The sequence below is a fragment of the Cottoperca gobio genome, chromosome 12 (genome assembly GCF_900634415.1).
Source record: "Cottoperca gobio chromosome 12, fCotGob3.1, whole genome shotgun sequence".
In the NCBI taxonomy this organism is placed as follows: Eukaryota; Metazoa; Chordata; class Actinopteri; order Perciformes; family Bovichtidae; genus Cottoperca; species Cottoperca gobio.
In genome coordinates, this window is record NC_041366.1 from 16,853,066 (window position 1) to 16,880,125 (window position 27,060).

The window sequence follows — 27,060 nt, forward strand, 5'->3', positions numbered from 1 at the left end:
GTAAGTAACTGGCAGAAACACAAATGCATTTTCAGTGGTGGAATGTAACTAAGTACTAAAGTGCTGTTATTAAGTATCAATTTAAGGTACTTGCAACTTTATACTTCTACTCCACTACATCTCAGAGGCACATATTGTATTTTATTCCACTTTTATCCGTCAGTTTTAGTTACTTTTCAGATTATAATTTGTCATTTGCATCTCCAGAAGTGTTGATTTCTAATGTTTGTGATAAACTGAAAGATTAAGCATTTCTTTATGTGTTAAAATGATTTTTCCTGGAGAAACCCTCTTGGATCAGATAGAAAACGCAGTGTCACAAAGCTGGAAACTGTTTTTCTGATGAAAAGTTCCATTGAATACTTCCATCGCTGTTCATTTGTCAATCCACTAAGCGGATAAACTACTACATTGTCTTTAAAAAGGAAATGTTTTACTGCTTCTTCATTAAAAAGAAAACATGCTTTTAACAGACTTGTAACAGCTGCTCTACTGCTCACAGAAATGAAGCCAAAGACTTTCTTTCTGGAACAATAAATAGATCCTGATTGTGTTTGCGTTCCCTCTCAGTGTGTCCTCCTCTGGGCTTGGAGTCTCACCGGGTGGAAGACGACCAGCTGCTGGCTTCCTCTCAGTCTCACCACGGCTTCACTGCTCAGAGGGGACGACTCAACATGCAGGTAGACGTCAAACTCAACTACTACAACTAATACATTGGGGAAATGGGGGTGTCTGCTCTCGATGCAACTATCCGTTTAAAAGTTTGGATGAAAATAAGCCTCAGAAAAACTGTGGTCACGTGCAGGGCACTGACAATGAGGATGACCTGTACGGCGGTGCATGGTGCGCAGAGCCAGAAGAGAACAACCACTGGTTTGAGGTCGACGCCCGGCGAGAGGTGGAGTTCACCGGGGTCATCACTCAGGGGAGAAACTCAGACCAACTGTGAGTCTACACTGTTGTCGTGATTCATTGTTTTGTTTGTCATATTTATGGAGCTATGGAAGCACGTTACTGCAGGAAGACTCCATTTTATTATATAGCACTTAGTCATTACAGACGTTATCTCAGAGCAGGATATGGATTGATTCATCTCATGTTCTTCCCAGGGAGGATTTCGTGTCCTCCTACTTTGTGGCCTTCAGTAACGACAGCCGTGACTGGACTACCCTCCACGATGGCTACGCTGAATGGGTCAGTGCAAACTAAACAACACTAATGATATTATACAATAGATGCATTACAACTTTACTTTTTCTGTTCTGTGTGATCCTCCTCCTGCAGTTGTTCTATGGGAATGTGGACAAGGACACACCGGTGCTGGGTCAGTTCGCTACGCCCGTGGTGGCGCGGTACGTCCGCATCCTGCCGCAGAGCTGGAACGGCAGCTTGTGTCTCAGAGCCGAGGTCCTGGCCTGTCAACTACCCAGTGAGTATCACACAACGTCACAGCAACACTGAGCATATCTGGTGTCTGGAGCAAATGTCTCATCTCTTTCAGCAACTGTGAAGCCTTGTTTGAAGCAGCTTTACAGGTTTTTGAAGAGTTTAATGACTTTGTGAGTCACAGGGCTTTCTCATTCCTTTCAGGGATATGTCATCCTCCACTGGAAGAGAAAACACAACTGTTTGCCAAACTTGAACTTAGAATAAGTTTTAGCCAACAGTGGAGATACACAAGAGTCTATTTCACAACACGAACTTCACAACCTCACAGTTAAACAGTGTATTACAGGCTGAAGCACAGGATACATGTTTCCACCTTTTGCAAGTGGTGGAAAGTTACAAAGTACTGTAATAAGTACAGTTTTGAGGTACTTGTACATTACTTGAGTATTTCAATTTTGCCATTTTTAGGAAATAATTGCACTTTTTACTTTTCTTACTCTGTAGATTCATAATAATAATTAAATAAATAAATAATAATAATACAAATAAAATGATAATAATAATAATAATAATAATAAAATTAATAATACAAATAAAATAATAATAACAATAATAAAATAATAATGATAATAATAATAATAATAATAATAATAATAATAATAATAATAATAATAATACAATTAATAATACAATAAAATAATAATAATAATAATAATAATAATAATAATAAAATAATAATAATGATACTAATAATAATAATAATAATAATAATAATAATAATAAAATAATAATAATAATACAAATAATACAAATGATAATAATAATAATAATAATAATAATAATACAATACAAATGATAATAATAATAATAATACAGAATATAATCATCAAATAAATGATTAATTATTATCAGTTGAGATAAAACTTGCATAGGGAAACTCACAATCTACCTCGCAGTATATAAAGTAAAGAGCTACATTTGATGTACAAGTGATGAACACATTCATCCATCAAAAGTTATAATTATATTATATTTATTATTCTGCATGATGAGTACTTTGCAGAATGTGCTTCATTTAATTGTACAGCTGAGTACTTGGTACATTAAGTATATTTTGTACTTTTACTTAAATAAAACTTTGAATTCAGGACTTTATTAGTATTTCTACACTGTGGTATTGCTACTTTTACTTTTACTTTATTTAGTGAAATATCTGAGTACTTCTCATAACTAGCTGCTTTACACCAGAAAGATACACCACATTAACATGAGTAACATCTTCAGTCTACTATCAACGTGTTTCCTCTTTCAGGCAGCTACCGCAGTGAGAATGAAGTCACCCCATCAGACGACCTGGACTTCAGACACCACAACTACAAGGAGATGAGACAGGTCGGTTTCTAAGTCTGATTAATAAAATACACTGTCTTAACTCTGACTCTGCAAAGAACAATATCACACATGAGTTTCCTCTTGTATCTCTCTTCCAGATGATGAAGGTGATAAACGAAGAGTGTCCCAACATCACCAGGATCTACAACATTGGTAAAAGCTCTCAGGGCCTGAAGATGTACGCCATGGAGATCTCCGACAACCCCGGGGAGCATGAGACAGGTGTGAGACACAGACAGCCAAAGAACCAGCGTTGCCAGAAGTACGATAATTATCGTATTCGTACGATAATTATCGTATTCGTACGATAATTGTCGTATTCGTACGATAATTATCGTATTCGTACAATAATTGTCGTATTTGTACGATAACTTTGCCCTCTGTACAATCAATAATGCCATAATATACAATCATTTTACCTTTTTAGTCTGCGTCGTCTCATTTTTAATTATTTTCAGGATAGCACAATATGAATCCTCCAGTCTGTGCTTTACGCATCTCTTCTCACGTGACCTCTTTCCAGCCAACCACGCTTGGTGTAGGCCAGGGGTGTCAAACTCATTTTATTTCAGAGGTTTTATAAAATGTTACATTTACGCCTGTTTGTTCTTGTGATTATGACTTACGTACGATAATTCTCCTCAAAACACGATCATTTTAACCCCCTGGTACGATCGTTTAACATTTCCCATCTGGCAATGCTGCAAAGAACATACTGAGTGTGTTAACGTGACTCCACTCAGTCAACTACACAGGATTACACGTAATATAAGCCACCTCTCTTGATGTTCATACATCCGTGTGCTGTTGCTTTCGTTCCCGCTGTCACTAGGTGAGCCTGAATTTCGGTACACAGCTGGTCTCCATGGTAACGAGGCGCTGGGTCGAGAGCTTCTTCTCCTGCTGATGCAGTTCCTGTGCAAGGAGTACAAGGATGAAAACCCCAGAGTGCGCCGCTTGGTGGAAGGAGTGAGAATACACCTGGTGCCTTCACTCAACCCCGACGCTTACGAGCTGGCCTACGAGATGGTACGGTGAAACTGAATGCTGGTATCCTCAGTCAGTGCCGGACTCGGGCTGTCCGAGGGGCAGGGGCGATAAAACAAATATGAGCACCAGCTGCATGCAGGATGTTTTCTGTAGCATGTAGTGCAGCCTCTACGTCACTGCATCGTGTTTTCTCCCCTGGAAGGGAATCCAAGAGCGCACTTTTCCAACATCAGACCACTTTCACAGTTATTGATGCTAAGATATTACATGCGTATGCAATACCTTTAAAGTATTCTTCGAGACCTAACGTGGTTCTTCTTTTCCTCCAGGGCTCAGAGATGGGGAACTGGGCGCTGGGCCACTGGACTGAAGAAGGTTACGACATCTTCCAGAATTTCCCAGACCTCAACAGCATCCTCTGGGGAGCGGAGGATAGAGGCTGGGTCCCTCGTATCGTGCCCAATCATCACATTCCCTTCACAGAAGACGTCCTTAATGGCTCTGTGAGTTTGTTTTTAATGCCACCAAGGGCCTTTAATCCTACACAAAGTGTTATCGTTTCAAACATTTCTTTGCTTCTTGCTTTCACAGTTTGCTACCGAAACAAAATCCATCATTACCTGGATGGAGCGCAACTCATTTGTGCTGGGAGCCAATTTGCAGGGAGGAGAAAAACTGGTCGCGTACCCTTTTGACATGCAGCGTCCATCAGCTTCCGTAAAGAAGAACTTATTAAACACATAGATCTCCTCGACAGTTGTGTACCCATATAATTACCCTATGATCCCTTGTTGTTGTTGTTGTTAAAGTTTACGGATAGCCGGCGCTGGAGAGGCAACGGTGAGATGAACGAGGAGACGTGGGCTCGCATTCAGCGCCAGAACGAGGGATCTCTGAGAGAGACGCCTGACGACGCCATGTTCCGATGGTTGGCGATGTCGTACGCCCACAGCCACCTGACCATGACGGAGACCTACCGAGGCTCCTGCCATGGAGATGATGTTACTGGGGGACAGGGCATCACCAACAGAGCCAGCTGGGATCCAGTGGTGGGCAGTAAGTGTTGACACAGAGGGCATCAAAGAAATGGTAAAAGGATATGAAAAGACAAATCAATGGCCTTGCAGTTAATCCAACCTTGCTGGTCTCCAAGACTTCAGTAGCCAATTGAATGGAAGTGAATGGGATCTGTGTCTTTCCAGAAACAATGTTCTGGTTACACTGAAAAACCCACAAATCTCATGTCAGTATTCTTCTACCCTCAAAAGAAAATAGTTCCCAATGAAACCTGATGACAGTTAGATTATGCTGAGTCATGTTACTGTTTATTCATTCATGTGTCGTGTTTTGATGCATTTAAATGCCATTTACCTCCATTATATCAAGGTGCAGAAGCCTCGGCGTTGGAAAGCTGGACTGATAAAATAAATAAACATCTTTAGTAGACAGCCCCAGGTATAAGTGGTGGTGGGAACTGATCCTTTATCGATCCTTCCTCTGACGCTTTTCCTCTCCCACAGGTATGAATGACTTCAGCTACCTGCACACCAACTGCTTTGAGCTGTCCGTCTTCTTGGGCTGCGACAAGTTTCCCCACGAGAGTGAGCTGCCTCTGGAGTGGGAGAACAACCGCGAGGCTCTGTTGTCCTTCATCGAACAAGTGAGAACTGGACTCAAAAGTATAAATTAAAAAGGATCTACCAAAGATCTTTTGAGCATCAACCAACCCCACCCTGCAGACAGCTGTAAACAGGTTTTCTGTTCTATTCTGCATATGGAAAGTAGTGTGGTGGAGCAGCCTCCAATGACACTTTTGAAGGTTTTTAGCCCCACTTTCCTGGTTGGTGGTCCAGCCGTGGCAATAGCAGTGTATTTAGCCACATTTAAGCAAAACTGGGAATGTTTGGAGCACACAGGTGAACATTGGAGAGGTGGACTATGTTGCACGAGGGAGCAAAGAAGTTGTGGTTGTGTTTATTTCCCATCTGTGAGAAGTTATCACAACACATTGTAACTGCTCTGAATACAAGCTGGAACTGAGCTCTGTCGAGGATGAAAGCATAAACTTTTACAACCACCTTCAGGCAGAGTGATACTCTAAAGGCCTGCGTTCAAATTAGTAGCATCTGGCTCAATCTTCACCGCAAAATGAATCTGGGAAGGTGCACAGAAGGTGCAAGTGCACAGTCCTGGTAGATTACTTTTATTACATGAGAGCTTTATTTTTACTTTTACTGTTGTGACAACAGATGAAATGATTTCCAGAGTTGTAAAATCCTTCCTCAGAGTATATAAGAGTCCTCCTTACAGTGCTTTGGCCTTCAAACTAGCAGATCTGTTTCTCAAACAGGCTTCTCCTGGATTCTATTTTAGGGTCTCACTTTTACATGAACGCTGTTTGTCATTCTGAACACTTCTGGGTGGAGAATCACTGAAAGACACCATATGTAGGAATTTGAACATCTGGTCCGCCGCAGAACTGAGCCAGGGACACAGAGTTTAATGGACTGAAGGAATTTACACTGGATTGATTCATTTTTCTCACATGAAAGATGTTACAATCACATATAATTTCACTTATAGTGGCTTTAAAGTCTCGTCTATAGCGCTTGTGTCCCACTGAAACTAATAGAGACTGTGGTTGGTTCTGTGCAGGTACATCGAGGGATAAAGGGTGTAGTGAGAGACGTGGAGGGAAGTCCGCTGCCTAATGCCACTATATCTGTGGATGGAATACGTCATGATGTCAAAACTGGTATGTTGGGGACAACACAGATACTTTGCATGAGATGCATGTTTCAGATAACAATCATGACAAACCATTAACCAACACTTCATTACAGCTTTAGGTGGTGATTACTGGAGGCTCTTGAATCCTGGAGAGTACAGGGTGACGGCCAAAGTTGACGGCTACACCCCTCAGACTAGATTATGCATGGTGGGCTACGACTCTGGAGCCACTTCATGCAGCTTCACTTTAGCCAAATCCAACTGGGACCGCATCAAACAGATCATGGCGCTCAGCGGCAAGAAGCCCATTCGACTCGTCACCAAAGCAAACGTGGTGAGAACGACTGCAGCCACCAGCCCTGCGACCACCACTGTCGACAGTCATGCCAGCGGTCAGAAGGCAGAGCGGCTCAGGCGGCTCCGGATCATCCGTTTACGCCGGCTGCGTCAGCAGAGATTACAAACAGGTCTTAGTATCACACCTGCTACAACAACCACAACCACCACAACGACCACAACGACAGCCCCCACAGCAATACCTGAAACAGAGAGAACCACTTCCTGGTACGACTCCTGGTTTCCGGTGGACAGTTGGATGACGGAGAATCCGTTCGATAGCGTCAACTTTGACTCGGTGCCCACGCAGGACTATCCTTTTGAATACACCATTGATTGATTACTACATTCAGTGACCTCACATCTATGTAAACCCTGTTTACCACTTCGGTTTGCTGCATCATCACAGCTTTAAAAACACACAAGTTGTTCATTATTTAGCTCTCAGTAAGTTTTAACTGAGCTTGTGAGACTATACAGCTCAAGTTGAATTGGCTTCATTAAACAGCATGTCACAACACAGACAGGATATGATTATTACCTCTCCATCACAAATGTATGTATATCTTTATGTTTCTTTAATTGGTTCACGGTGTGATTGCTGGCTTCAGTTATACTGATTTATTGTACTGCTGAATGCATTTGATTAAATGAAGTTATTTTCTAAATAACTGTAGTCTGTGGTTCAAATTATTACTTAAAAGATTTAATAGAAAATGTTCACAAAGAAATCAATCTGCAGGATTGAAGGAAAATAAATTCAGTAAAATATAAAGTATTAATGAAATAAAGAGTGATGCAGAAAGTTCTACAACCCGACCAAAAGCAATGTTTATCAAACTAATACCATATATAAGGTATGTTTTTAGTTGTGATTATGGTTTTGTAACTACACAAACAGTTTCAAAGTTCATTCGTGACCTTGGAAATTCAAGTTGATCATCCGTGTGGGATGCGCTTCAGCAGCATGTGAGGTGGTACGACGACGAATAAATAAAACAAATGAGCGTTTAATCCTTTAGTCTCGATCGTCTGAGCTGTTGAGGACCGCTGTATTCAAACTCTCGCAGGTTGTATTCAGATACCAGAAACTGCAGGTGCCCCCATAATGAACTGCATAAACTGTAAACTGAACCAAAAAGGAAATTATGAAGTTCCTTGAGCCTGAAGAGAAGAAATAATTAAAGATTCATCCAAACCCAGATCAGCACATTTCAAGGATCGCTGTCCAGGAAATCCAAAACCAAATCTCTTCACTTCTCGTGCACGCCACATCTTTTCCAGAAACTGGATTCAAATCCTTTGTTCTCCTCCATGCTGCTTTACTTAGTTGTTCCCTTCCCCCGACTCGCAGGTATGCGATTCATCTCCTGACCTTCCCCACCTTCCTTTCCTGCCAGACTTGAGAAGTTCTCTTTCCCCCCCCCCTTGTGTGTGTTGGTCTGTCCACCACGCTGGTCCAGACTGAAGTATCTCAACAACTACTGGCTGGATTGTGATGAAAGGTGATTCAGACTTTCCCCTCTAGCGCCATGATCAGATCATTTTGACCTGCAGAACTAACAACATCCCATCAGCTGTTTATTAGCATGTTAACGTTAACATGACAAAGATTGTACCTGCTAAACATCAGCAGGTTAGCATTATAAAGACCCACTGCAATGCAAATACTTAATGTTTGAGAAGAAATCCTTTTATTTTAATAAACGTTTCCAGAACAGCTGCATTAGAATTAAGATAATACAGATACTGTATTCCTCTACGTTAGATCATGTTTTACAAAATCAAAGTTCAAACTGATGTTTCTTGCATTTTCCTCTTGTTGTAAAATTGACATAAGTCAGCGTTTATAGTTCCTCCGTGGCCCATGAAGCTTCAACAGCCCATTTCATCCAAAGTCAATACAGTTCATACGAGTCTGGCCCGGGCCAACACTGGAGACAGAACCGTCCTCCTGCTGAAAGTCTCCGCACAGTTATAACATCCAGGACTGATGCACACTCATGTGCACTGCAGCTGCAGCTATGACTGGCCGGCTTTGCCTTTGCTGTTCCTCCCTCCGCTGTATCGGAAACTCTTCAGCGGGTTCTTCCCCTGGACATTCTTCTGCAAGAGATTAAAATCAATCATTGTGGCAACTTCCTAACAAATCATTTATTTCAAACCTTCGCATGTTTTGTTTTAATATGCAGTTCAAATGGTATTCTTTGTCAAAGCACACAGTTGAAATATTTAGTTAGATAAAAAGGGCTGCAACTAAAGATCACATCACATATCACACCAGCCACATGTCCTGCATAAACCAGTTCAGTGATACTAAAAGCTCACAGTTCTGTTGCCAGGATGTGGAGCTTTGCACTGTAGTACCTCGTTTGAACTCCTTTTAGCAACACGACTTGGAAACTCATTACGCTGCATATCAGAGAGCCCTAAAATGTTTTCCATTTCACACTCGCTGATAACCGCGGTTACCTTTACGTCGTTGTTCTTTGACACTCACCTTGAAACTGCTCTTGACGACTCCTTCTGGTTTTGATTTGACCTTCCTCTTCTTCCTCCGGTTTGACAGTGGATTCACGACGCCCTTGAGTGTCTCAGGAACTGGAGGAAATGGGTGAAAATGAGGATTTACTTCACCGCATCTTGTAAGCAAATAAATTGTGACGCGGTGTAAACATAGCGAAGTGTGTGTGTGTGTGTGTGTCTTACTGAGGTACTCGGGGACGTTCCTCAGGTGGGGTTTGACGACAGCAGGGTGGAGGTCTTTGTCGTGTCTGAGCAGCTGCAGGTCTCTGGGGTTGTCCTCAAAATATGTCTGAGTGACAGCAGAAACATCAGATCACAACATGTTCACACACTTTCACCTCCATTTCTCTCGGTGACGATCACTCACCTTGAGTTTCTCTGAATTGAGGAGCTCCTGTTTGATCTCCTTCAGTCTGGCCTCCCTCACGGCCTGCTTCGTCACTGAACGCATGGCATCCTGCATACAGACAAAGGGATCATTCAAGTTCTTCTTCTTCCTCACTTATGAACACTAGGAAAAGGTAAGGCTTTGTTTTAGATATGAGGAGGATACTCACCCTGCACCTGTACCTGAAGCCTTCAATCTCTTCCATCTTAAACTCGTAAGGTTTCAGGACAGAATCAGAATGATCTACAAAACAAACATGTTTCATATTAATACATGTAACGTCAGGAGTAACATCTCTATAAATAGACAATAAAGTTGATTGTCTAGTGGCCTTAATACATACATATAACATAACAGATAATAACAAAATCACCGCCTCGTGGTTGTGTGCCTGTCAAGTTGCAGGTGACCTCCATTTATGTCCAAAATCTCATCACTTCCTCATTTCATCCTGTTAGACATGTGAGGTCGCAGTGACCTTGACCTTTGTCCACCAAATTATTTTCAGTTCCTCTTTGAGTCCAAGTGGACGTTTGTGCTTCAGTTGAAGAAATTATTTATTTCACTTTTCTGCATTCGAGGCCTCACTTTCTTTTTTTGAGTCGTCAGCCATTTTCCCGTTGTTTTTGACCGAACCATAAACAGACTTAAAACGGGTCACGTGACTTAAGACTTTGACTAAAACTACATTAAAAGAAGTCCTTGTTACCTCCTATGAGCGCCTCCTCCACTTCTGACAGCACATCCAGCTCAGTGTGAGAGATGAAAGACAAAGCAGTGCCTGGGTTATCTGCTCGTGCAGTTCTACACAAAACAAAAGAATATAAAATCAGGATTTGATTCTCATCAGACACAGATATCATGTTTCTGTGCCCCAAGATAAGCAAACAGAGCATTGGTGGATCACTGAACACTACTCACCTCCCAACTCGATGAATGTAGGACTCTACAGTTACGGGGAAATCAAAGTTGATGACATTTGCAACATTTTGGAAGTCCACACCTCTGGAGACTCCGTACTCCTTGTCCTTCGTCCTTTAAAAGGTCATGAAATACAATCAATGTCACCAAAGATCAATTAAAGGACCGGACTTGTCATAATATGTGCCATATTTGACATGCAATACTCGTACGACCATATTGTATCCCCCTCGATCCCTTCCTCAGAGTGCTCAGGGTTCATGAAAAATCTCCAGACTCACCTTCCTCTTTTCTCTGCGCTCTTCTTCTTCTTCCCTTTGCCTGCCGTCGCCTGTAGAGCGGCAGGCGGCAGCGGCGGTGGGGTCAGCCAAACTCTGTTCATCTGTGGCGATGATGTAGTCGTAAAACCCCTGATTAAACTGAGTGATGATGTGACACCTGCAGCAGCATGGAAGGAAACATCAATATGAGCAAAATGAAAGTTAACATCTGTACGTATTATACTTTAACTGCGCTGAATGTGACATGAACTCGGGGACAAAGCAAGCGTTAACCATTTTAAATATAAAGCTTTCTGTATAAGTGAATGTTACTGAAATAATATACTGTTTACTAATATTACTGACATAAACCTGCAGCTCTTCAAATTCATTTCCAGGTTTTTAACGTGGATTTCACTGGACAGGAAGGGGATTAAGAATTGTAATCCGAACAGTAACTCCAGTCTGCACTCTTCTCTCACCTGGACTGGACGGGCAGCTCAGAGTTGAGCACACAGGAAGGAATACTGAACTGTTCCAGGAACAGTTTGAGTCTGTAGCTTCGGTCCACTGCTCCCACAAACACCAGCGTCTTCCCCTGAACCAGCCGCAGCTTCAGGAGCGTGTAGACAAGCAAGAACTTGTCCTCCTCCTCACATTTGATGCTGTACTGCTGCAGCTGGCTGCTGTCTGGGAGCTGAGAGCCCTGAAGCTTCAGGATCACCTGAGAGAACACAGACCCGGGTATGAAAACAAGAACACTCACTGCACAACATCCTTTATGAGTTACTGCAGCTACGTACTTAACTAAATACACCGTGCGCACTGTTTATTCTACACGCAGGGACAACCTTTCTAAGAGTTTGAATGTGAATATGACATTACAGGGTTGTGCAGCAGCAGCTCCTTTAAGGCCTGAACATCCTCGGTGAGAGTAGCCGACATCAGGAAAGACTGGTAGATCTTCGGCAAATGACTGTTAAAACACAAAAGAATACTTTATAGACACATCATGTAAATTATCATAAAAACTAAAAAACACAAAGATGCCGGCAAATGACACAAAGAGAGCGTACAGGGATTTCTGTTTGAGCAGCGAGGGAACCCACTGTGCTCTGTCACTTTGTTGGAGGAAAGACGTTACAATCCACCGGTCTTTTATCTCCATCCAAAGTAAGTTAATTAAAATCAGTCTGTGTGTTCTCACCACAACAAGTTCTTCAGGTCTGCCTCAAAACCAAAAGAGAAGAGCAGGTCGGCTTCATCTATGACCAGCATCTCAAGGGACGAATGCAGGACCAGGTTCTGGGCGTTGAGGTGGGAGAGCACACGGGCCGGCGTCCCCACAACCACATCGGGCTTCTCCATTAAGATAGGCCTGTTCAAAGACAACAGACAACATCAAACACACACTTCATTATGTCTAGATACACTTGATACAGGAGAATACGTTCTGATGTAAGAAAGTCCCCGATCAGACTGACCTCTGTGCTGACAGGTCAGCTTTTCCGGTGATGTCAGCCACTCGGACGTCCCTCGAGCAAAACGCTGTTAACTGTCTCATCATGGTCTGAACCTGCTGACCCAGCTCTTTGGTTGGAACCAGGATCAGCGCTCTCACATCCTGCTCTCGAACACTCTGAAAATAACAACAAAAAAGTCGAAGATGGGCGATGTGCGTCACACGAGAAAATCTTTGGATTAATATCCTGAAGTTTTCTTCTCACTTGTTTGGAGGCCAGGATGCGCTGGATGACAGGTACAGCATAAGCAGCTGTCTTTCCAGATCCAGTCCGGGCTCGAGCCAGAAGGTCTTTCCCCTCCAGGGCCAGAGGGATGGCCTTTTCCTGGATCAGAGTGGGCTGGGACCAACCCAGATCTGCAACCGCCTGAATCGTGATAATAAAGAGCAATGATCAATTTCACAGGGCAGAAGATGAAGATTTCAATATTTATATCTTATTCCATCAGCTTTGATATTTTAATATATGAATGTAAATAACACAAACAAAGTGATTTTTGATATGTAAAATTAGGAATTAGAAATAAAGACATTTTGTGTATCTGGGAATTCCCACTTTCCCACTACATTTCCAACCCTATATAGATATTATGGAGGAAACATTTGTTGGTGACACCAAATAAAGGATAGCATTAATTAAACATTATTATTGGCTATATGAAATTAAACCAATTTTTTTAGTTTAAAAAAAGGCAGGAATTAAGAATTACCGTTATTTTTGACTGTAGATCAGAGAAACATATCACAATGTTATATGTTTAGACAGGATATTGGTTTTAAACCATTTCAATTATTTTAATGGCAGCACATAATAACATGTGTGGTTTGATTGTTTCTAAAGTATAATTTATAACCCAATTCGGTGTTACAACTTCAACTCATTGCCTAAAGTTTTACACGTTTAATAAAGATAATTTACATGAAATTGTACTACTCTGTTATAAGCAAAATACACATTATTATGCACGTCCTCAGAAATAAAAATGAGTGGGGACGTTTCAAGCACAAAACAAAACGTTTAAGTAAGCTGAGAAGGATCATATAAACTCCACTATGGATATAAAAGTAAAGATGAATTATTATTATTTAATTGTAAGTAGGTTAAACATGTTTTTTTTTCACGTTACAACTGTTTTAGTTCCTCATGCACGAGACAAGTTAGCGCGACATTATGAACTGCTTGTTATTTACTTCACTTCTCTGCGGCTTCAACTCTTCAGCTGGAGGTTTAAAGTTTCACTAACAGTTTATTTAACATTTCCTGATCATGTCAAACGGGTTGTTACCTTTAAAAGACGGTCGTCTAAGCCCATTTCATGAAAATGAAGCATTTCAGCAGCCATCTCTGCACCTCACTACACAAACACGTGCGTCGCAAGGTTTCCACGTCACGTTGCCTTCAGGTGCCTCCTCTAAAACTCCAATTTCACAGTTTCTCCTGTATATTCTGCTTCTTGATTTTCTTTCTTTTTTTGCAAACAAACATACAATTAAGTCGTTACCTTTAATAACAAATAAAAATACATAAATAAATCTAAAAATAGTAATATATAAATGATTCACATACAATTAAATTAAATTAAATTAAATTAAAAATACCAAAGAAACAAAATAAATATCATATCCTTTCTTATAATATCCAAAATTAAAAATCAGAAAATATAAGAATGATAATAAAAAAATAATTTAAACAGAATCCAGTTTATTGCAAAGTAAGTTTTCACATTAAAAGGGATTTGCGTTGGTGTATAACAACAATATAGTAAATACTATATAATACAAATGTTTTAAAAAGAGTAAATGATAGCGCTGAACAGTAGTTTGTGCAAAGTACTTTTAATTCAGAAGAAGATCAACAACCACTGTTTATTGGACCATTGTAGTGAGATTGTTTACTCCATTTGTCTCCCTAATTTCCCTGATTTGACCGGAAGATGGCGACAAACGCCTCTCAAATTACAACGTCACAAAGAATCTTATTAACAATTAAATATAAAAATAACCTCGATAATTTCATCAGACTGAAACATACACACAAGGAGCAGAGAAGAGCTTCATGAACTGGGCATGGATGTGGCTTTAAACTGGGAGCCATGTTTTGTGGAGTCATGTGTCTTAATGAGGACTTGTTGAGAAGATGGTGCTGAGGAGAGGCGGCTGGAGCTGAAGATGTCTGGTGCTGGATGCTCAGCAGCCGCCTCATCATCCCATCCATCCTCCCACAGCAAAAAATAAATGAGTCAACATGGCCGCGGAGCAGTTCGCCCTGCAGCACCACTGAGACACGGAATAAAACAACACACAGGTAAATAAAATAAACATGGAGGTTTCACAGGGCCTGCATGAATGTTTTCCCACTTTAGAGGATTGTAGTTTTAATCACAGAGCGACAACCAGCCGAGTATTCACCAAAATAAAGCTACAGGTATTTGTTACATAATCTAAAAATGATAATGTTTTAATGATGAAGACTGTTTTTCCTTTGTTCGATCTTTTTATTGTATTGTAGTCTTCTGTATGTTTTTGTTATAGTTCATTGCTTTAATATTTTAACGGTTATTTCTCCTTTGTTTTTCAGATTAAATGGCGTTCATGTCCCGGTTCTCCCGGTCCCGGAGCAGCTCCAGGTCCCCGAACCGAAAAGACTCCGAGCGCGTCTCCCCGAACCTGACCGTGTCCGAGCTGGAGAGGCTGCTGTGCACGGGCAAAACAGCCTGTAACCATGCAGACGAAGTGTGGCCACGACTCTATATTGGAGATCAGTGAGTTTACACAACACAACTGTAACACTTCATGATCAACAGTGGTGGAAGAAGCGCTCAGACATGTTACTGAAGTCAAAGGAGCAAAGAAAGCTGTGCAGCAATACTCGGTTACAAGTACAAGTACTGCAATTAAATCAAAATATACTTCAAGTACCAAAAATACTCATTGTGCAGAATGTGCCATTTCAGAATACAATTATATTATTGGATTATTGATGCATCAAGCATCACTTTAATTTTGCAGCTGGTTAGGGTGGAGCTTATTTCAATTACTTTATATACTGCCAGGTAGCTTAATCTATAGCCTTAGTATACATATAATTATTAGTTGATTGCTGTTGAATATTAGTTATTCATCTGAATCTCTAAAGAAACAACGAGTTAAGCTCTCAAATAAAAGTCGTGGACATAAAAGTACAATATTTCCCTCTAAAATATAGTTCAGTAGAAGTATTAAGTGTCATAAAATGGAATTACTCAAGTACAAGTTCTTTTATAATAAGTGTGTGTACCCTTATTATAAAGTGTAACACGTGCTTAACCACTAATGCATGACTCATTAAAGTTTAATGCATGAATTAATGCAGGAGCACAGAGAAACCTTCTTCCTTCAGCACGTGAAAGTGAAAAACAAACACATGAATCATTCTGCACACTGAAACTCAAACATCTCAATTAATGTTGTGCAGAACAGACCCCGGAAGCACGACACAGTCAGTGAGGCTATTAAGAGCAAAAGTTCTTGTCAGTTTGTCAGCAGGGGGAGATGAGCTGAGAAACACGCGAGCAGGTTCGGGCAGGCAGAAGGAAAAAATGCTGGAACAAATAAATGGTATATACAGTATACTACTGGGCTGAAAGCCAGGGGGAGGAAATGGCGGGAAAAGAGGTTAGTGCAGGACAGCAGGGAGTGGCACGATCTCATGAGAGTTACTAACAAAGCAAAGAAACAGCATGAATGTCTCGATCCGGCTGCACTTCAGACACACAGTGAAGCAAAACACATTTGTAAGTTTAACAATAACAGCAGTGTTGCAAAGTTTGTTTACTGTAAATAAGTATAATTTCATTTTATTATACTTTATACTTCCACTCCACTACATCTCAGGGGAGTACTGTATGTTTCACTGCACTATATAGTATGCACTATATTTGTATTTATTTAAGTAAGTGGTTACTTTTCAGGCTCAGACTTTACATTAAAAAACATATACATATATGCATAATATGGATAGCTTTTAGACTATAATGTGTTGTTAAATTAAACAACCTTTTTGACATCTTTCGTACATGTTTCAGATGTCTATGGCTGTGTGGAAAATCACTTCCTGGTTCTCTCATTCAAATCACATATACTATATATATGTAGCAGTAAATGTAGATTACTCACACCTATAAATCATTAATGTTATGTCATCAGGGACCAGTGTAAGGTTGCACAACAGTATGTTCACGCCATGGACACTACTTTCTTAGGAGGGTAGTACATGGTGGCTAAATGAACTCAAATTCCAACAGTCAATAAAAATGTCAGACAGTAAATATAGTTTGAGGCCCAAAAACATATAATTATCCAAAAGTGTGTATCAGAACTTTTTCTTCTTCTTTCCTCTCCCAATAATCATCTCACGTGACCCTTTTGAGGGGCCCGACCCCATAGACAGGGAACCACTGGCACTGTTACTTAAAGGATCTAAGTACTTCTTTCACAACTGTCATATATTCATTATCATTATATTACCTGGAATAAGAAGTTGTTTTTATCACCTGCCTTTGTTTAACTTCAACATATAAAACCAACACTGGGCTGTAAAGAAAAGCGTTTTCTCTGCAGAGATATCGCATCCGACCGACGTGAGCTGGCCAAACTTGGCATTACACACATCCTCAATTGTGCCCAGAGCAAGTGGCGCGGTGGTGCCGAGTATTACGCCGGGATGAACATCACTTATCACGGCATCGAGGCGCACGACTCCCCCACATTCGACATGAGTGTCAACTTCTATCCTGCTGCTGAGTTCATCCACAAAGCCCTCACGAGTGGAGGTAGTGTGTGTGTGTGTGTGTGTGTGTGTGTGTGTGTGTGTGTGTGTGTGTGTGTGTGTGTGTCTCTGTCTGTTTAGCTGCTGTGTTCCCCAGCTAGTCTCAGCTTCACAGCTCTTTCTCTGAAAACGAGGGACGTTGCAGATTCAGCTATCATTCTCTGGAGGCTCATCACTTGATTAAAGCTGCTGTAAAGACATTTAAATCTAAATCATCTAAAGGAAAAAGGAAGAATTACATAACAAAATGTATGCAAACAAAACAAAAAACATCCGAAACAGATTTGTTTTTGTGTTTAGGTAAGGTGCTGGTCCACTGCACTGTGGGAGTGAGCCGCTCAGCCACTCTGGTGCTGGCCTACCTGATGATCAGACAGAACCTGACGCTGGTGGAGGCCATCAAAACAGTGAAGGACCACCGAGGCGTCATCCCCAACCGAGGTTTCCTCCGCCAGCTCAACGGCCTGGACGGCATCCTGAGAGACAGCCGTAAGACGTCGCCGCAGAGCTGAAAACACGACACACACACACACGTACACACACAACCTACGGTAGCAGGATTGGTTACACTGGGGGAGATCATGGGACGCTGTGGCTCTGAGTGGCAGCAGGTCACAGCAGGGTTTCACTAATATGACTCAAGTCATTCATTTGTATTTGTTTTTATTTATTATGTATTTTATATTTGAGCTTCTGAAACAACACTAGGATGGTAAAACCTCCAGTGAAGCCAACGTCCTTTAAGATATGACATATATTGAATGTCAAAGGAAAACTCAGTCTATTAACGAAGAATTCATTTGAGTCAAGTCGGTTTTTAAAGGGTCACAAGCAGAACAGTTTGGGAACCACTCGTTTCTTCTTGTACGAGAGTGAAGTCCACTCCTTCCACTTTCCAATCGAACTTCAGACCATTCCTCTTGAGCCGGATGTTTTGCTGCCACTGCACCTGCAGAAGAGTGCACAGCTCAACTCTTGGTTGCTAATACACTGCAGGAATCCGTCATAAAGTCTCATCGCTGGTGCAATGTTCCTTGTTTCAGGAAATTTCTCATAATGTGCCGAAGATTTTTACTGAAATCTCAACTCCCTGGTAGAATTGTATCACTTGTTGATTTCACTTTATTAACAACGTTTCAGTCGTCCTTCAACAGGTCAAATTCAACGATCCTCATCAGCAAAGGCGTCTTCATCACCGGGGATGAGGGGGACATGTGCGTCTCAGTTTTACTGTCCAAAATGCTCATCTGAAGTAATTTAGCTATTATTTTCAGATAATTCTCCCTAAAAAGACACAACTGATCATCAATCAAAGATAAATCAGCAAGATACAAAAGTCTTTGTAGTAAAGATATAAATAAAACATTATTTATCATTAGAAATAGCAGTTTAAATGTGTTGTCCAACATTTCTTATATAACATTTTAGCAATATTTATCGAAACATTTTCAGGTTTCTATAAAAGATTATTGGTTGATTTTATTATAATTCAGCGATTTATGTAGCTTTTTTGGTATCTGGAAAGCACGATAACCAATTTAATCATAATGTATTATTTGCGAGATGATATACATTAAAATAAACAAAGAAAATATCATTTATATTACTTTCCTATACTTGGTGTTAAAACGAAGCATCTTTAATAAAGTGATTACAAGTGAACTGGTTAACACGGAGGTAACAGTATTGCCTCTGGCCCCCAGTGCTACCAGTGGGAGATTATCTGCAGTGTTCCTATCAGCCGGCCTGGAGCTCAGGGTTTGGATTCGAGGGTCCCCATGCTCCCTTTTGCACGGGTCCCTGAACCGACCACACCTGGTTCTGTCCACACATGGGCTGTACTGTCTTTTGTAATCAAAGCGGAGAGTTACACCTCTGATATCAGCCCTCAGAAACAACACTCTTGCTCACTCTTCCCTATAGTTTAAGTATTTGCAGGTCTTCCCTCAACTTACTTTTTTTTTACATTCAGCAAGTGTCATTAAGTGCTCTGAACAACTCGCACACAAGCGCAGGTCTATACCAGCACAGTTATGTAGCCTGTTGATTACTGTATTACAGTGTTGTCACAATCTGTACACAATTGTAATCTGTGACCAGCACATGTGAGTATACTAGGATTTATGTTTAAATTCTATGTATTGTCTCAATCAAATGGTATTTCAAATAACTACCGTCCTTGACTTTAGAGATCTTGTGTGTGTGGTGATCTGAAAAACAAGAGATTTAAGCCCATTTGGACGGGATTGACATTAGAGGTGGAGGTGAAATGAAATATGCACCGTTCACCTCTGTAGTTGAACTCTTCGTTCCGGACGACATTTTAATTATCATGAAATAATCATAGACATTCAGCAGGACAAAACCAGTCTAAGATAGTGCAGGAGGTGAATTTGAGTCAAAATCGCAGTCATAACTCAGTTAGTGTGACTTGAACTTGGGGATATCCTTATTTACAATGTACATTGTTAATAAATATCCACAAATCCTGGAAACAGAAGTTTTCTTCAGTATCGAAGTAATCCAGTTACAGTTGTCTGTACATCTATGGTTACACTGCTAACATGAACTGCTACTGGATCATTTGACGTACTTTTAATGCTGCCAATTTGCCAAAATGTGAACAAATATAGGCTTTAAAAAACAGTGGTTTCAAAGAGAAAACCTACCTGTGGATGACATTACAACTGCATATTTGATGAGCTTTGATGGGGTCTTGCTCTCCTGATGGCTACTCCATTTTTTAAAGAAATGAATAAGAAAAAGGGAGAAGGATCCAACATTACAAATTGTCCAAATTACCGTAGGACAAACCGGGAAGACATCAGAATTTCAGTAGAAAATCATCCAACCTCCAATAAATCCAGTCCGAATGGGGCTTTAGTCTCGACATCGTACTCTGACGAGGCAACTTCCAGTCTGGTGTATCACTTCAACTTTGCAGTGACTGTCAGCTGTCCAGAGTAGCACTCTGAAGTGAGGATTTAATATACCAGCACAAGAAGCATTTAGAGTAGACGTGCGATGGGACACGATACCACATACGTGCCATTGCAAAAGCTACCAACTGCCTGGATGTCAGGAGAGTGCACACAGTGTTCAGTGCTGCACGCGAGTCTTGCAAAGTCTGCTCTTTTGTCACGGTGATAAGTGAGACTTGTGTTCTCATGCTAATGAAAAACAATAGAAGATCCAATGCTGAAATTCAAACCAGCTTTTCAAATACCCTGTGTGTTATTAATGAATACCTCAAGTGTCACGTCTGAAACTTCTTTGTGGCTCGTGGTCTTCGTCAGTGCTGTTTTTAACACCAGCTCATGTGCAGAAAAAGTGTAAATAAATAGCTAATCAGTGGGTTTGAACAGTCTGTGGAGATATAAAGGTATAGTTCAAGCTCAATTGCTTTCCTGCCTCTCTCTGGGCACTGAGCATGGAGCTGAGGCGGGAGGTGATTAGCTTAGCTTAGCATAAAGACTGGAAGCAGGGGGAAACAGCCTGGCTCTGTCTAACTTGTTTTTACATTTCTGTTTGTTTACAGATTAAACAAACAAGAGGTTTCAGGTATTTGTCCCGTATGTTGCTACGCCTTTCAACGTGTGTGTGTTTACAAACAGCAACGATCGACCAGTCATTTTTTTTATAGGAGTTCACATTTCTAACGGAGGTTTGGCGATTTTGTTTTGCGGAAATGACTCGAGCAGATTTGATCAGCTGTAGAGACTAAAGCTAACATGTACCAAGAAAGAAAGCAGCATCCACTTGATGCTGAAGTTAGAGATGTTGGTCACCTTTTTTTCCTTGTTTCAAGTCTTTATGCTAAACTAAGAGATTTCATATTTACTGAACTATATCCTTAAAGAGTGTTTTGTGTTGTGGCCTTGGAAAGGACCATCACGGGTTTGCTTGCATTGTGTGTTAAATTAATATCCATTTGCATCACAGTTGGGGATGAATACAGGACCCGAGGGGCCACGTCAGACCCCTATGTCCATATTGCATGAAAGATATTTTTTCATTTGTCACATTTTGTATAATATCTGGATCTGAATTGTGAAGGCATGAAGTTACTGCCATTAGTCCAGAATCAACCCGTAACAAATGCAATGTTACATTTTGTGTCAGGAAAGCAGAGACTTCCTGTCAAACACGATGATGTCCTGGTGCAGCAGAATCTTTCCACTCAGTTAACACACAGAAGAAACGCTTCGTCAAACTATCCAAGGATATTTTGTGGACAGGGCCTCTCTCTTTACCTTTGCTGTATTGGATCTATGTTTTGTATTTGTGGTTTTACTGTGCTGTGATTGGTCGTTGATCTCAATCCCCGTTTATATTCTCGTAATATTTTGGTTTTCTAACGGAGAACTTTCTATAGGGACACTTGAATTCTTTTAATTTATTTTTGTATCACTCTCTTTGGAGGTTCATTGAAGGGGAAACTGGCAAAAGGAGATGTTGATGCCTTAATCTGTGTACTTAAAGTTAGATGTTAGACTTTGTTCCTATGTTTTTACTGTGGAAACTGAAAATTGATAACTTTGTTTTGATAAATTCTACTTATCAGAAATAAAAATAAAAACTTCAGTGCAGTTGCATTTTGTATTAAATAGAGGTATATTTATACACCACTACATCAAAGAGGCAAATATTGTACTTTAGCTGCACTTTTATTCGCAGTATACTTCGTCCACCACTGTACAAAAGGTATTTTCCACGAGTTGAGTTAAAGGTCAGTATGTGGGATTTATGGGGATCCATGACCAGAACTGTGTTTTCCTCAGTGTATAATCACCTGTTGTGTTTTCGTTAGCTTTGAATGAGCCCTTCAGATCTACAAAGCGTCTGCCATGGAGGCCGCCATGTTTCTACAGTAGCCCAGAACAGACGCACCGAACACTCGCTCTAGAAGAGGGCCGGTCGCATTTTCCAACAAGCTTGTAAAAATGCAATCAGCTTGTCAATGATCAAAAAGCCATAACTTGTGTGCGTTTACATGATTACCCACACAGACGACAGTGTCATGGAGCGATCTGCAACCTCGCCGCTAAATCCCACTTAATCCAACACACTTGATTTTAAATGCTCATAATAACCTGTAGTGGTTATGAGTCAACAACAATAGTAAACCATTTAGCTTTATTGTTAGAGCACTTGATAAACATGCAATATATATTTGATCCCACTTAAATCCCATTTAATGTTGCGATAAATTGATAGAAACAGTCAAATACAGAAAATTAAGTAAGAACAAAGCAGTTTATTTGTGAATGAGACAACAAAAACAAAAAGTAAACTTTCAAGTGTTTTATTGACGCCATCAGCATTATTTTATTCAGACTAGGTTAACTGGGATGATAAAGGATATATCTGAACTAACAGACTTGACCACAGTCGGCAATGACAACCTTGGTTTTAGTTTTGCCTTGTCCTGTGCCTTGCTTCTCCATTGCCTTGACAATATCAGTGCCCTCCACAACATTGCCAAACACCACGTGCTTCCCGTCCAGCCTGCAGAAGAGAGAGACACACACACACACACACACACACACACACACACACACACACACACACACACACACACACATCTGAAATAGGCTGAACCTGTTGATTAAACCAGAACGCAGCAGCACATGGGACAAAGTGGAGCTCACCATGCAGTTTTCTTTGTGCAGATGAAGAACTGGGATCCGTTGGTGTTGGGCCCAGAATTAGCCATGGACAGTGTGCCCATGCCTGTGTGCTTCAACGTGAAGTTCTCATCAGCAAACTTCTCTCCATAGATGGATTTGCCTCCAGTTCCATTGTGTTTGGTAAAGTCCCCGCCCTGAAGAAACCAAACAAAACAAAAGTCTCAGTATTTGTGGCAAAAGCCATAAATAAAAAAAAAATCTCTTAACTCAGGGTAAAGTTGAACTTGTGAAAACAAGTAAACGAGACACATTCCTTGTCTTCACTGTACCTGGCACATGAACTCAGGGATGATTCTGTGAAACGAGGAGCCTTTGTAGCCGAAACCTTTCTCACCTGTGCACAAAGCACGGAAGTTTTCTGAAAAATAAAAAAGACACGGTCACAGACACAGTAATAACTTCTATTTATTGATTTAGAGCTCAAACTCAAAGCACCTCAAGTCACTAGCCTGTAACAATCTCGGGGGAGGGATTAGCAACTTGTGATGCGGAGTTTGAGACAACGTCTACAGCTCATCTCCATAAACATAAAACATCTGAATGCAGATAAAAAAAAATATTGTAAAAAAAACAAAACTCATAAAAAGCATAATTCTGTTGGACAATAGCTGATGGGTCCAAGATTACATCTCAGCCAATGTGTTTCACCTTTTTTGCACATGAACTCTTCACCTGCATACAACCAACGCCCCCTCAAACATGCTTGGTCAATACTCAGACTTCAAACCGAAACCAGAATGTTTTCAATACCAAATTATTGTGCAGACATCTGTCTAAAAACAGACAGGGGCTGTTGATATGAGACCATGGGCCCCTGTGCACGGACACGTCAAAGGCCTCCCACCCTCCTACATAGCAGCAACGTAGTTTGTCTCTTTGTGGTCAAGACCTCTGAGAATATGAAAACGGTGTACACATAGCATGATATATTTATCCAATATAAAGTAGGCCTACTGTGTGCACAAAAGAATAAAAGCATCCACTGGGTATAAATGAGGTCGTATAACTAACAGTCAGTAATGAATCATGCAGGTTTGTTCGGTGCTTAGATGCATGAAGTTTGTGGTACAAAGCAAACAATATATTGCTGTCATCCACCAGGTGGACATTTTTTTCTTACTGCTCTTGCTTCCTCCTAATCATATCAGTGGTAGCACTCCTTTTTGGCTCTGCAACTGGTTATTCAGGCTCTCACACCCAGCATCACCCACAGCCCCGCCCCATATTCAGAAGCACTTCTCAGGTGAGGATGAATAGCCAATCACAAATCCCTTTTAGGTGTGTGTGGAATAAGCCAGAGCAGCCGCTCAGTAGTTACAAGGCTTACCTGCAGTATTTGGGACCACATCATCCCGGAGCTGCAAAACACAGACATTGGCCTTTTTGAAAATCATACAGATGGATGTAAAATACATTGTAGCTCATTTTAAAGCTAATAAAATTACCCTAGTTGAAATAAACTGAAGTGACACAATTAAATAGTCTTAAATGTATCTTACCTTGATTACGATCCTACCAGCGGGATCTCCACCAATAGTGATGTCAAAGAAAACATTTTTCATGTTTATAGATGCGCTTGTGATATGTTTGAGACGGAGAAAACACACTACACTAATGTATCAGTCTATGCACCGGTGATGTAAAGGAATAGACAGCCAATCAAAGCCATGCTCTTTTTGAAGGCGCGAGAATGCACCAATAGGAATGAAGATGGGCGTGGTCCGGTTGGTAACATTACTCCACGGGCGGAGCAACGACCAGTCTGAAAATCAAGTTCAGACGTGTTATAATCCAACTCACCTGAAATAACAGGTGTGGTTTAATGGCCTATCAGTAGGGGGGGGGGGGGGTTAGTTTATCTGATGTGGAAATATCTGTCCAGATGTGAAAAGAAATAGGCCTATGCTTAAAAGTGCTTTTTCTGTAAAAAGCTTGATAATAAAATGTGTTTTTATATGTTGTCTACTCTCATGACAATTCCTAACAACCACAAATAACTCTTAAACTTTTAAAGTTACTTTGAGGAACTTTTAACTCGTTATGAAACCAACTCAAATGCCTCTATATGACTTACATAAGTACGTTTATTCATACTGTAAACAAACAGAAATGTAAAAATGTTAAGTTGTGGTTCTACGGGGATATACGTGCTATAACAGGCCAGCAGCGGTCGGGGAGCAGTGAATTCTTTGGTCACCAAGAGATAGTTAAAGCACTGTCATGCTAAAGAAAACTGAAGCTCAAGCTGCCATGTCCTAAATATAAAGGTACCAGTCAATAATCCATAAAATAACAGTTAATCTGCCCTAATATTATAGTATGGTATTATAAAATGTTTAATTAAAATGTTATTCTAACGTTACCTTAAGCTCTGATAATGCATTTTGGCTTCAGCATTATGAGAAAGACAGTGAGAGTGTAGTTATTCACAGGTTTTTATGGTAATGTTACCCCACATTATAATGTAGCACGATTGCTCCTTGGGTTTGGAGGTTACGCTAGGTTACTCCTGTATTGGTCCTAAACTAGTTAACTTGGCATAATAACGATTGCATCTTAGCAGATAAACACACTGTTGAATCCATTCCTACTATTACTCTTATGTTTTGGTTTTCAAGTCCTTTGTAAATTCACTCTTACAGCCGAATCAACTCTTTATGTGGAGTCCCCCAGGGTTCACTGTTTGGGTCACTAATATTTAACCTGACAATTACATTAAGATAACGTCAGCTACGCAGATGACAGTCTGATTTACTAAGTAACTAAGGTCCTTTAGACTCACTTTATCAATGCTTAGAACAAGTCAGTCAGGACTCCTCGACTCTGGAATAACCTGTCCGAGGAGATCAGGGCTGCAAACTCTGTCTTGTCTTTTAAATCACTTTAAAAATGTCTTTATTTTACTCCTTCCCTTTTATTATGTGCTAATTATTTTGGCTTTAAGTTAATTTCATCCTTTTTGCTTTGAAAGTGTCCTTTTTTAAAGCACTATATATATATATATATATATAAAGTTGTTTTATGAAGCAGCTACATGAAGGCAATAACTAAACCATCATTTTATCGTCTCAAATAAATAGCAGGAATTTGAGGTGTCATGTCCAGACAAGATTTAAAAGAAACTTTCATTTCTAGCATGGTAGACAACAGTTTCTTGCCTGGACTTCCGTAAAAGATGAGACGACGTCAGCTCATTTAGAAAGCCGCTGCCAGAGAACAAGACCCAAGAGAACTGAGCACAACACTCCCGTTCTTAAGTCGTTTCACTGGCTCTCAGGAATTTATAAGACATTTTGAAGCGCTGCTGCTATAAACCACTCCATAAACTCAGGCCAAAACACATTTTGGCTGCAGTAAAATATAAACAGATACTTCAACAAACTGTAACTGTACACAAAATATACAAACGTATGAGTTAATGTAATGAGCTCTAGTGGTAAAATGTGTCAACTGCAGAAATAGAAACTTTAACGTTAGAGCACTTGACACATTCAAGTCACCTGCAATTTGGATCGACATGTTCGAGAGTCACACGAGTGTCCACATAACCTGTGTACCTGAACTACACAAATGAAAAGTTAACATTAAGCACCGACTAGTTTGCTAACTGGATTCAGTTATTCCAGTCTATAAACCAGAAGGTCACAAACACGATCCTTAAAAGTATTTTAACTGGATTAAAGAGACATCCTTTATCTGAGAACCTGAGACACGTACATTAATGTTTAGGTTGTCAATATAAGAGAAAAAAAGCACCTTTTATACACTTAATGATTGAGATTTTGTTAATATCTATAAATACAAGTATTATTTTCAGTGTCTTAGCTCAGAGAGAAATCCTGGATCATGTCAATTACCAGTATTTCCTGCAAGCTAATGTAGGCATCAAATATTAAATCACCTGAACCACCACAGAAAAAAGACAAACATGACATCTCCGAGTTAAGGCCTGTACTGACCTCTAGTGGTAAAATGAGTCAACTGCAATAATAAAAAGCAAAACCTTTTAGTATACTTAGTCCCCCCCCCCCCCCTCTACTGGCATTAATAAAACACAATTTATTTAAGAACAAAGCATGTATGTATAGTCAATGAAAGGACACACAAAG

The 27,060-nt window shown here is 40.4% G+C and overlaps 4 protein-coding genes across 5 annotated transcripts in view; 2 read left to right on the top strand and 2 right to left on the bottom strand.

Annotated features, from left to right (window-relative positions):
• aebp1a (AE binding protein 1a) overlaps window positions 1-7,508 on the top strand; it is a 13,519-nt gene extending 6,011 nt beyond the window's left edge. Inside the window, exons 8-20 of the mRNA XM_029444939.1 lie at window positions 571-680; window positions 806-945; window positions 1,110-1,194; window positions 1,285-1,429; window positions 2,702-2,781; window positions 2,880-3,003; window positions 3,614-3,810; window positions 4,101-4,274; window positions 4,363-4,488; window positions 4,581-4,827; window positions 5,292-5,431; window positions 6,427-6,526; window positions 6,615-7,508. Coding sequence (XP_029300799.1) covers window positions 571-680; window positions 806-945; window positions 1,110-1,194; window positions 1,285-1,429; window positions 2,702-2,781; window positions 2,880-3,003; window positions 3,614-3,810; window positions 4,101-4,274; window positions 4,363-4,488; window positions 4,581-4,827; window positions 5,292-5,431; window positions 6,427-6,526; window positions 6,615-7,177 — 2,231 coding nt within the window. The 3' untranslated portion in view covers window positions 7,178-7,508. The remainder of the gene's footprint in view (window positions 1-570; window positions 681-805; window positions 946-1,109; window positions 1,195-1,284; window positions 1,430-2,701; window positions 2,782-2,879; window positions 3,004-3,613; window positions 3,811-4,100; window positions 4,275-4,362; window positions 4,489-4,580; window positions 4,828-5,291; window positions 5,432-6,426; window positions 6,527-6,614) is intronic.
• Window positions 7,509-8,508: 1,000 nt separating this feature from the next.
• ddx56 (DEAD (Asp-Glu-Ala-Asp) box helicase 56) lies at window positions 8,509-13,877 on the bottom strand. Its single transcript, XM_029444961.1, is given in 15 exon segments — window positions 8,509-8,943; window positions 9,338-9,438; window positions 9,547-9,652; window positions 9,731-9,820; window positions 9,921-9,994; window positions 10,461-10,555; window positions 10,673-10,786; window positions 10,954-11,006; window positions 11,008-11,110; window positions 11,415-11,656; window positions 11,818-11,908; window positions 12,140-12,310; window positions 12,417-12,571; window positions 12,660-12,821; window positions 13,741-13,877. Coding segments are annotated over 15 exon segments (1,698 nt in total). The 5' UTR covers window positions 13,798-13,877; the 3' UTR covers window positions 8,509-8,859.
• A 631-nt stretch (window positions 13,878-14,508) lies between these two features.
• Window positions 14,509-21,845, top strand: dusp26 (dual specificity phosphatase 26). The gene is made up of 4 exons (XM_029444962.1): window positions 14,509-14,759; window positions 15,033-15,216; window positions 17,054-17,265; window positions 17,562-21,845. Exons 2-4 carry the CDS (start codon window positions 15,038-15,040, stop codon window positions 17,771-17,773), a joined length of 603 nt encoding a protein of 200 aa, XP_029300822.1. The 5' UTR covers window positions 14,509-14,759; window positions 15,033-15,037; the 3' UTR covers window positions 17,774-21,845.
• Window positions 21,846-22,498: 653 nt separating this feature from the next.
• On the bottom strand, window positions 22,499-24,609 carry LOC115017114 (peptidyl-prolyl cis-trans isomerase-like). Of its 2 annotated transcripts, none has more exons than XM_029445338.1 (5): window positions 24,451-24,609; window positions 24,279-24,309; window positions 23,221-23,309; window positions 22,913-23,085; window positions 22,499-22,769 (listed from the first exon to the last, which is right to left on the bottom strand). In XM_029445338.1, the coding sequence occupies exons 1-5, from the start codon at window positions 24,511-24,513 to the stop codon at window positions 22,634-22,636; spliced, it is 492 nt and encodes a 163-aa protein (XP_029301198.1). In that variant the 5' UTR covers window positions 24,514-24,609; the 3' UTR covers window positions 22,499-22,633. The 2 variants fall into 2 exon arrangements, with proteins under 2 accessions (XP_029301198.1, XP_029301200.1); XM_029445340.1 differs by having other exon boundaries at window positions 23,205-23,309.
• Between the last annotated feature and the right edge of the window lie 2,451 nt (window positions 24,610-27,060).

What these genes read in the sequence shown, in the direction of transcription:
- dusp26 (XM_029444962.1), top strand. Translation starts at nt 15,038, where the DNA reads ATGGCGTTCATGTCCCGGTTCTCCCGGTCCCGGAGCAGCTCCAGGTCC. An exon ending in CGACTCTATATTGGAGATCA is followed by an intron (nt 15,217 to 17,053) that starts GTGAGTTTACAC and finishes TTTTCTCTGCAG; the next exon opens with AGATATCGCATCCGACCGAC. An exon ending in CAAAGCCCTCACGAGTGGAG is followed by an intron (nt 17,266 to 17,561) that starts GTAGTGTGTGTG and finishes TTTTGTGTTTAG; the next exon opens with GTAAGGTGCTGGTCCACTGC.
- LOC115017114 (XM_029445338.1), bottom strand. Translation starts at nt 24,513, where the DNA reads ATGAAAAATGTTTTCTTTGACATCACTATTGGTGGAGATCCCGCTGGT. An exon ending in CTGGTAGGATCGTAATCAAG is followed by an intron (nt 24,310 to 24,450) that starts GTAAGATACATT and finishes TGTGTTTTGCAG; the next exon opens with CTCCGGGATGATGTGGTCCC. An exon ending in TGTGGTCCCAAATACTGCAG is followed by an intron (nt 23,310 to 24,278) that starts GTAAGCCTTGTA and finishes TTTATTTTTCAG; the next exon opens with AAAACTTCCGTGCTTTGTGC.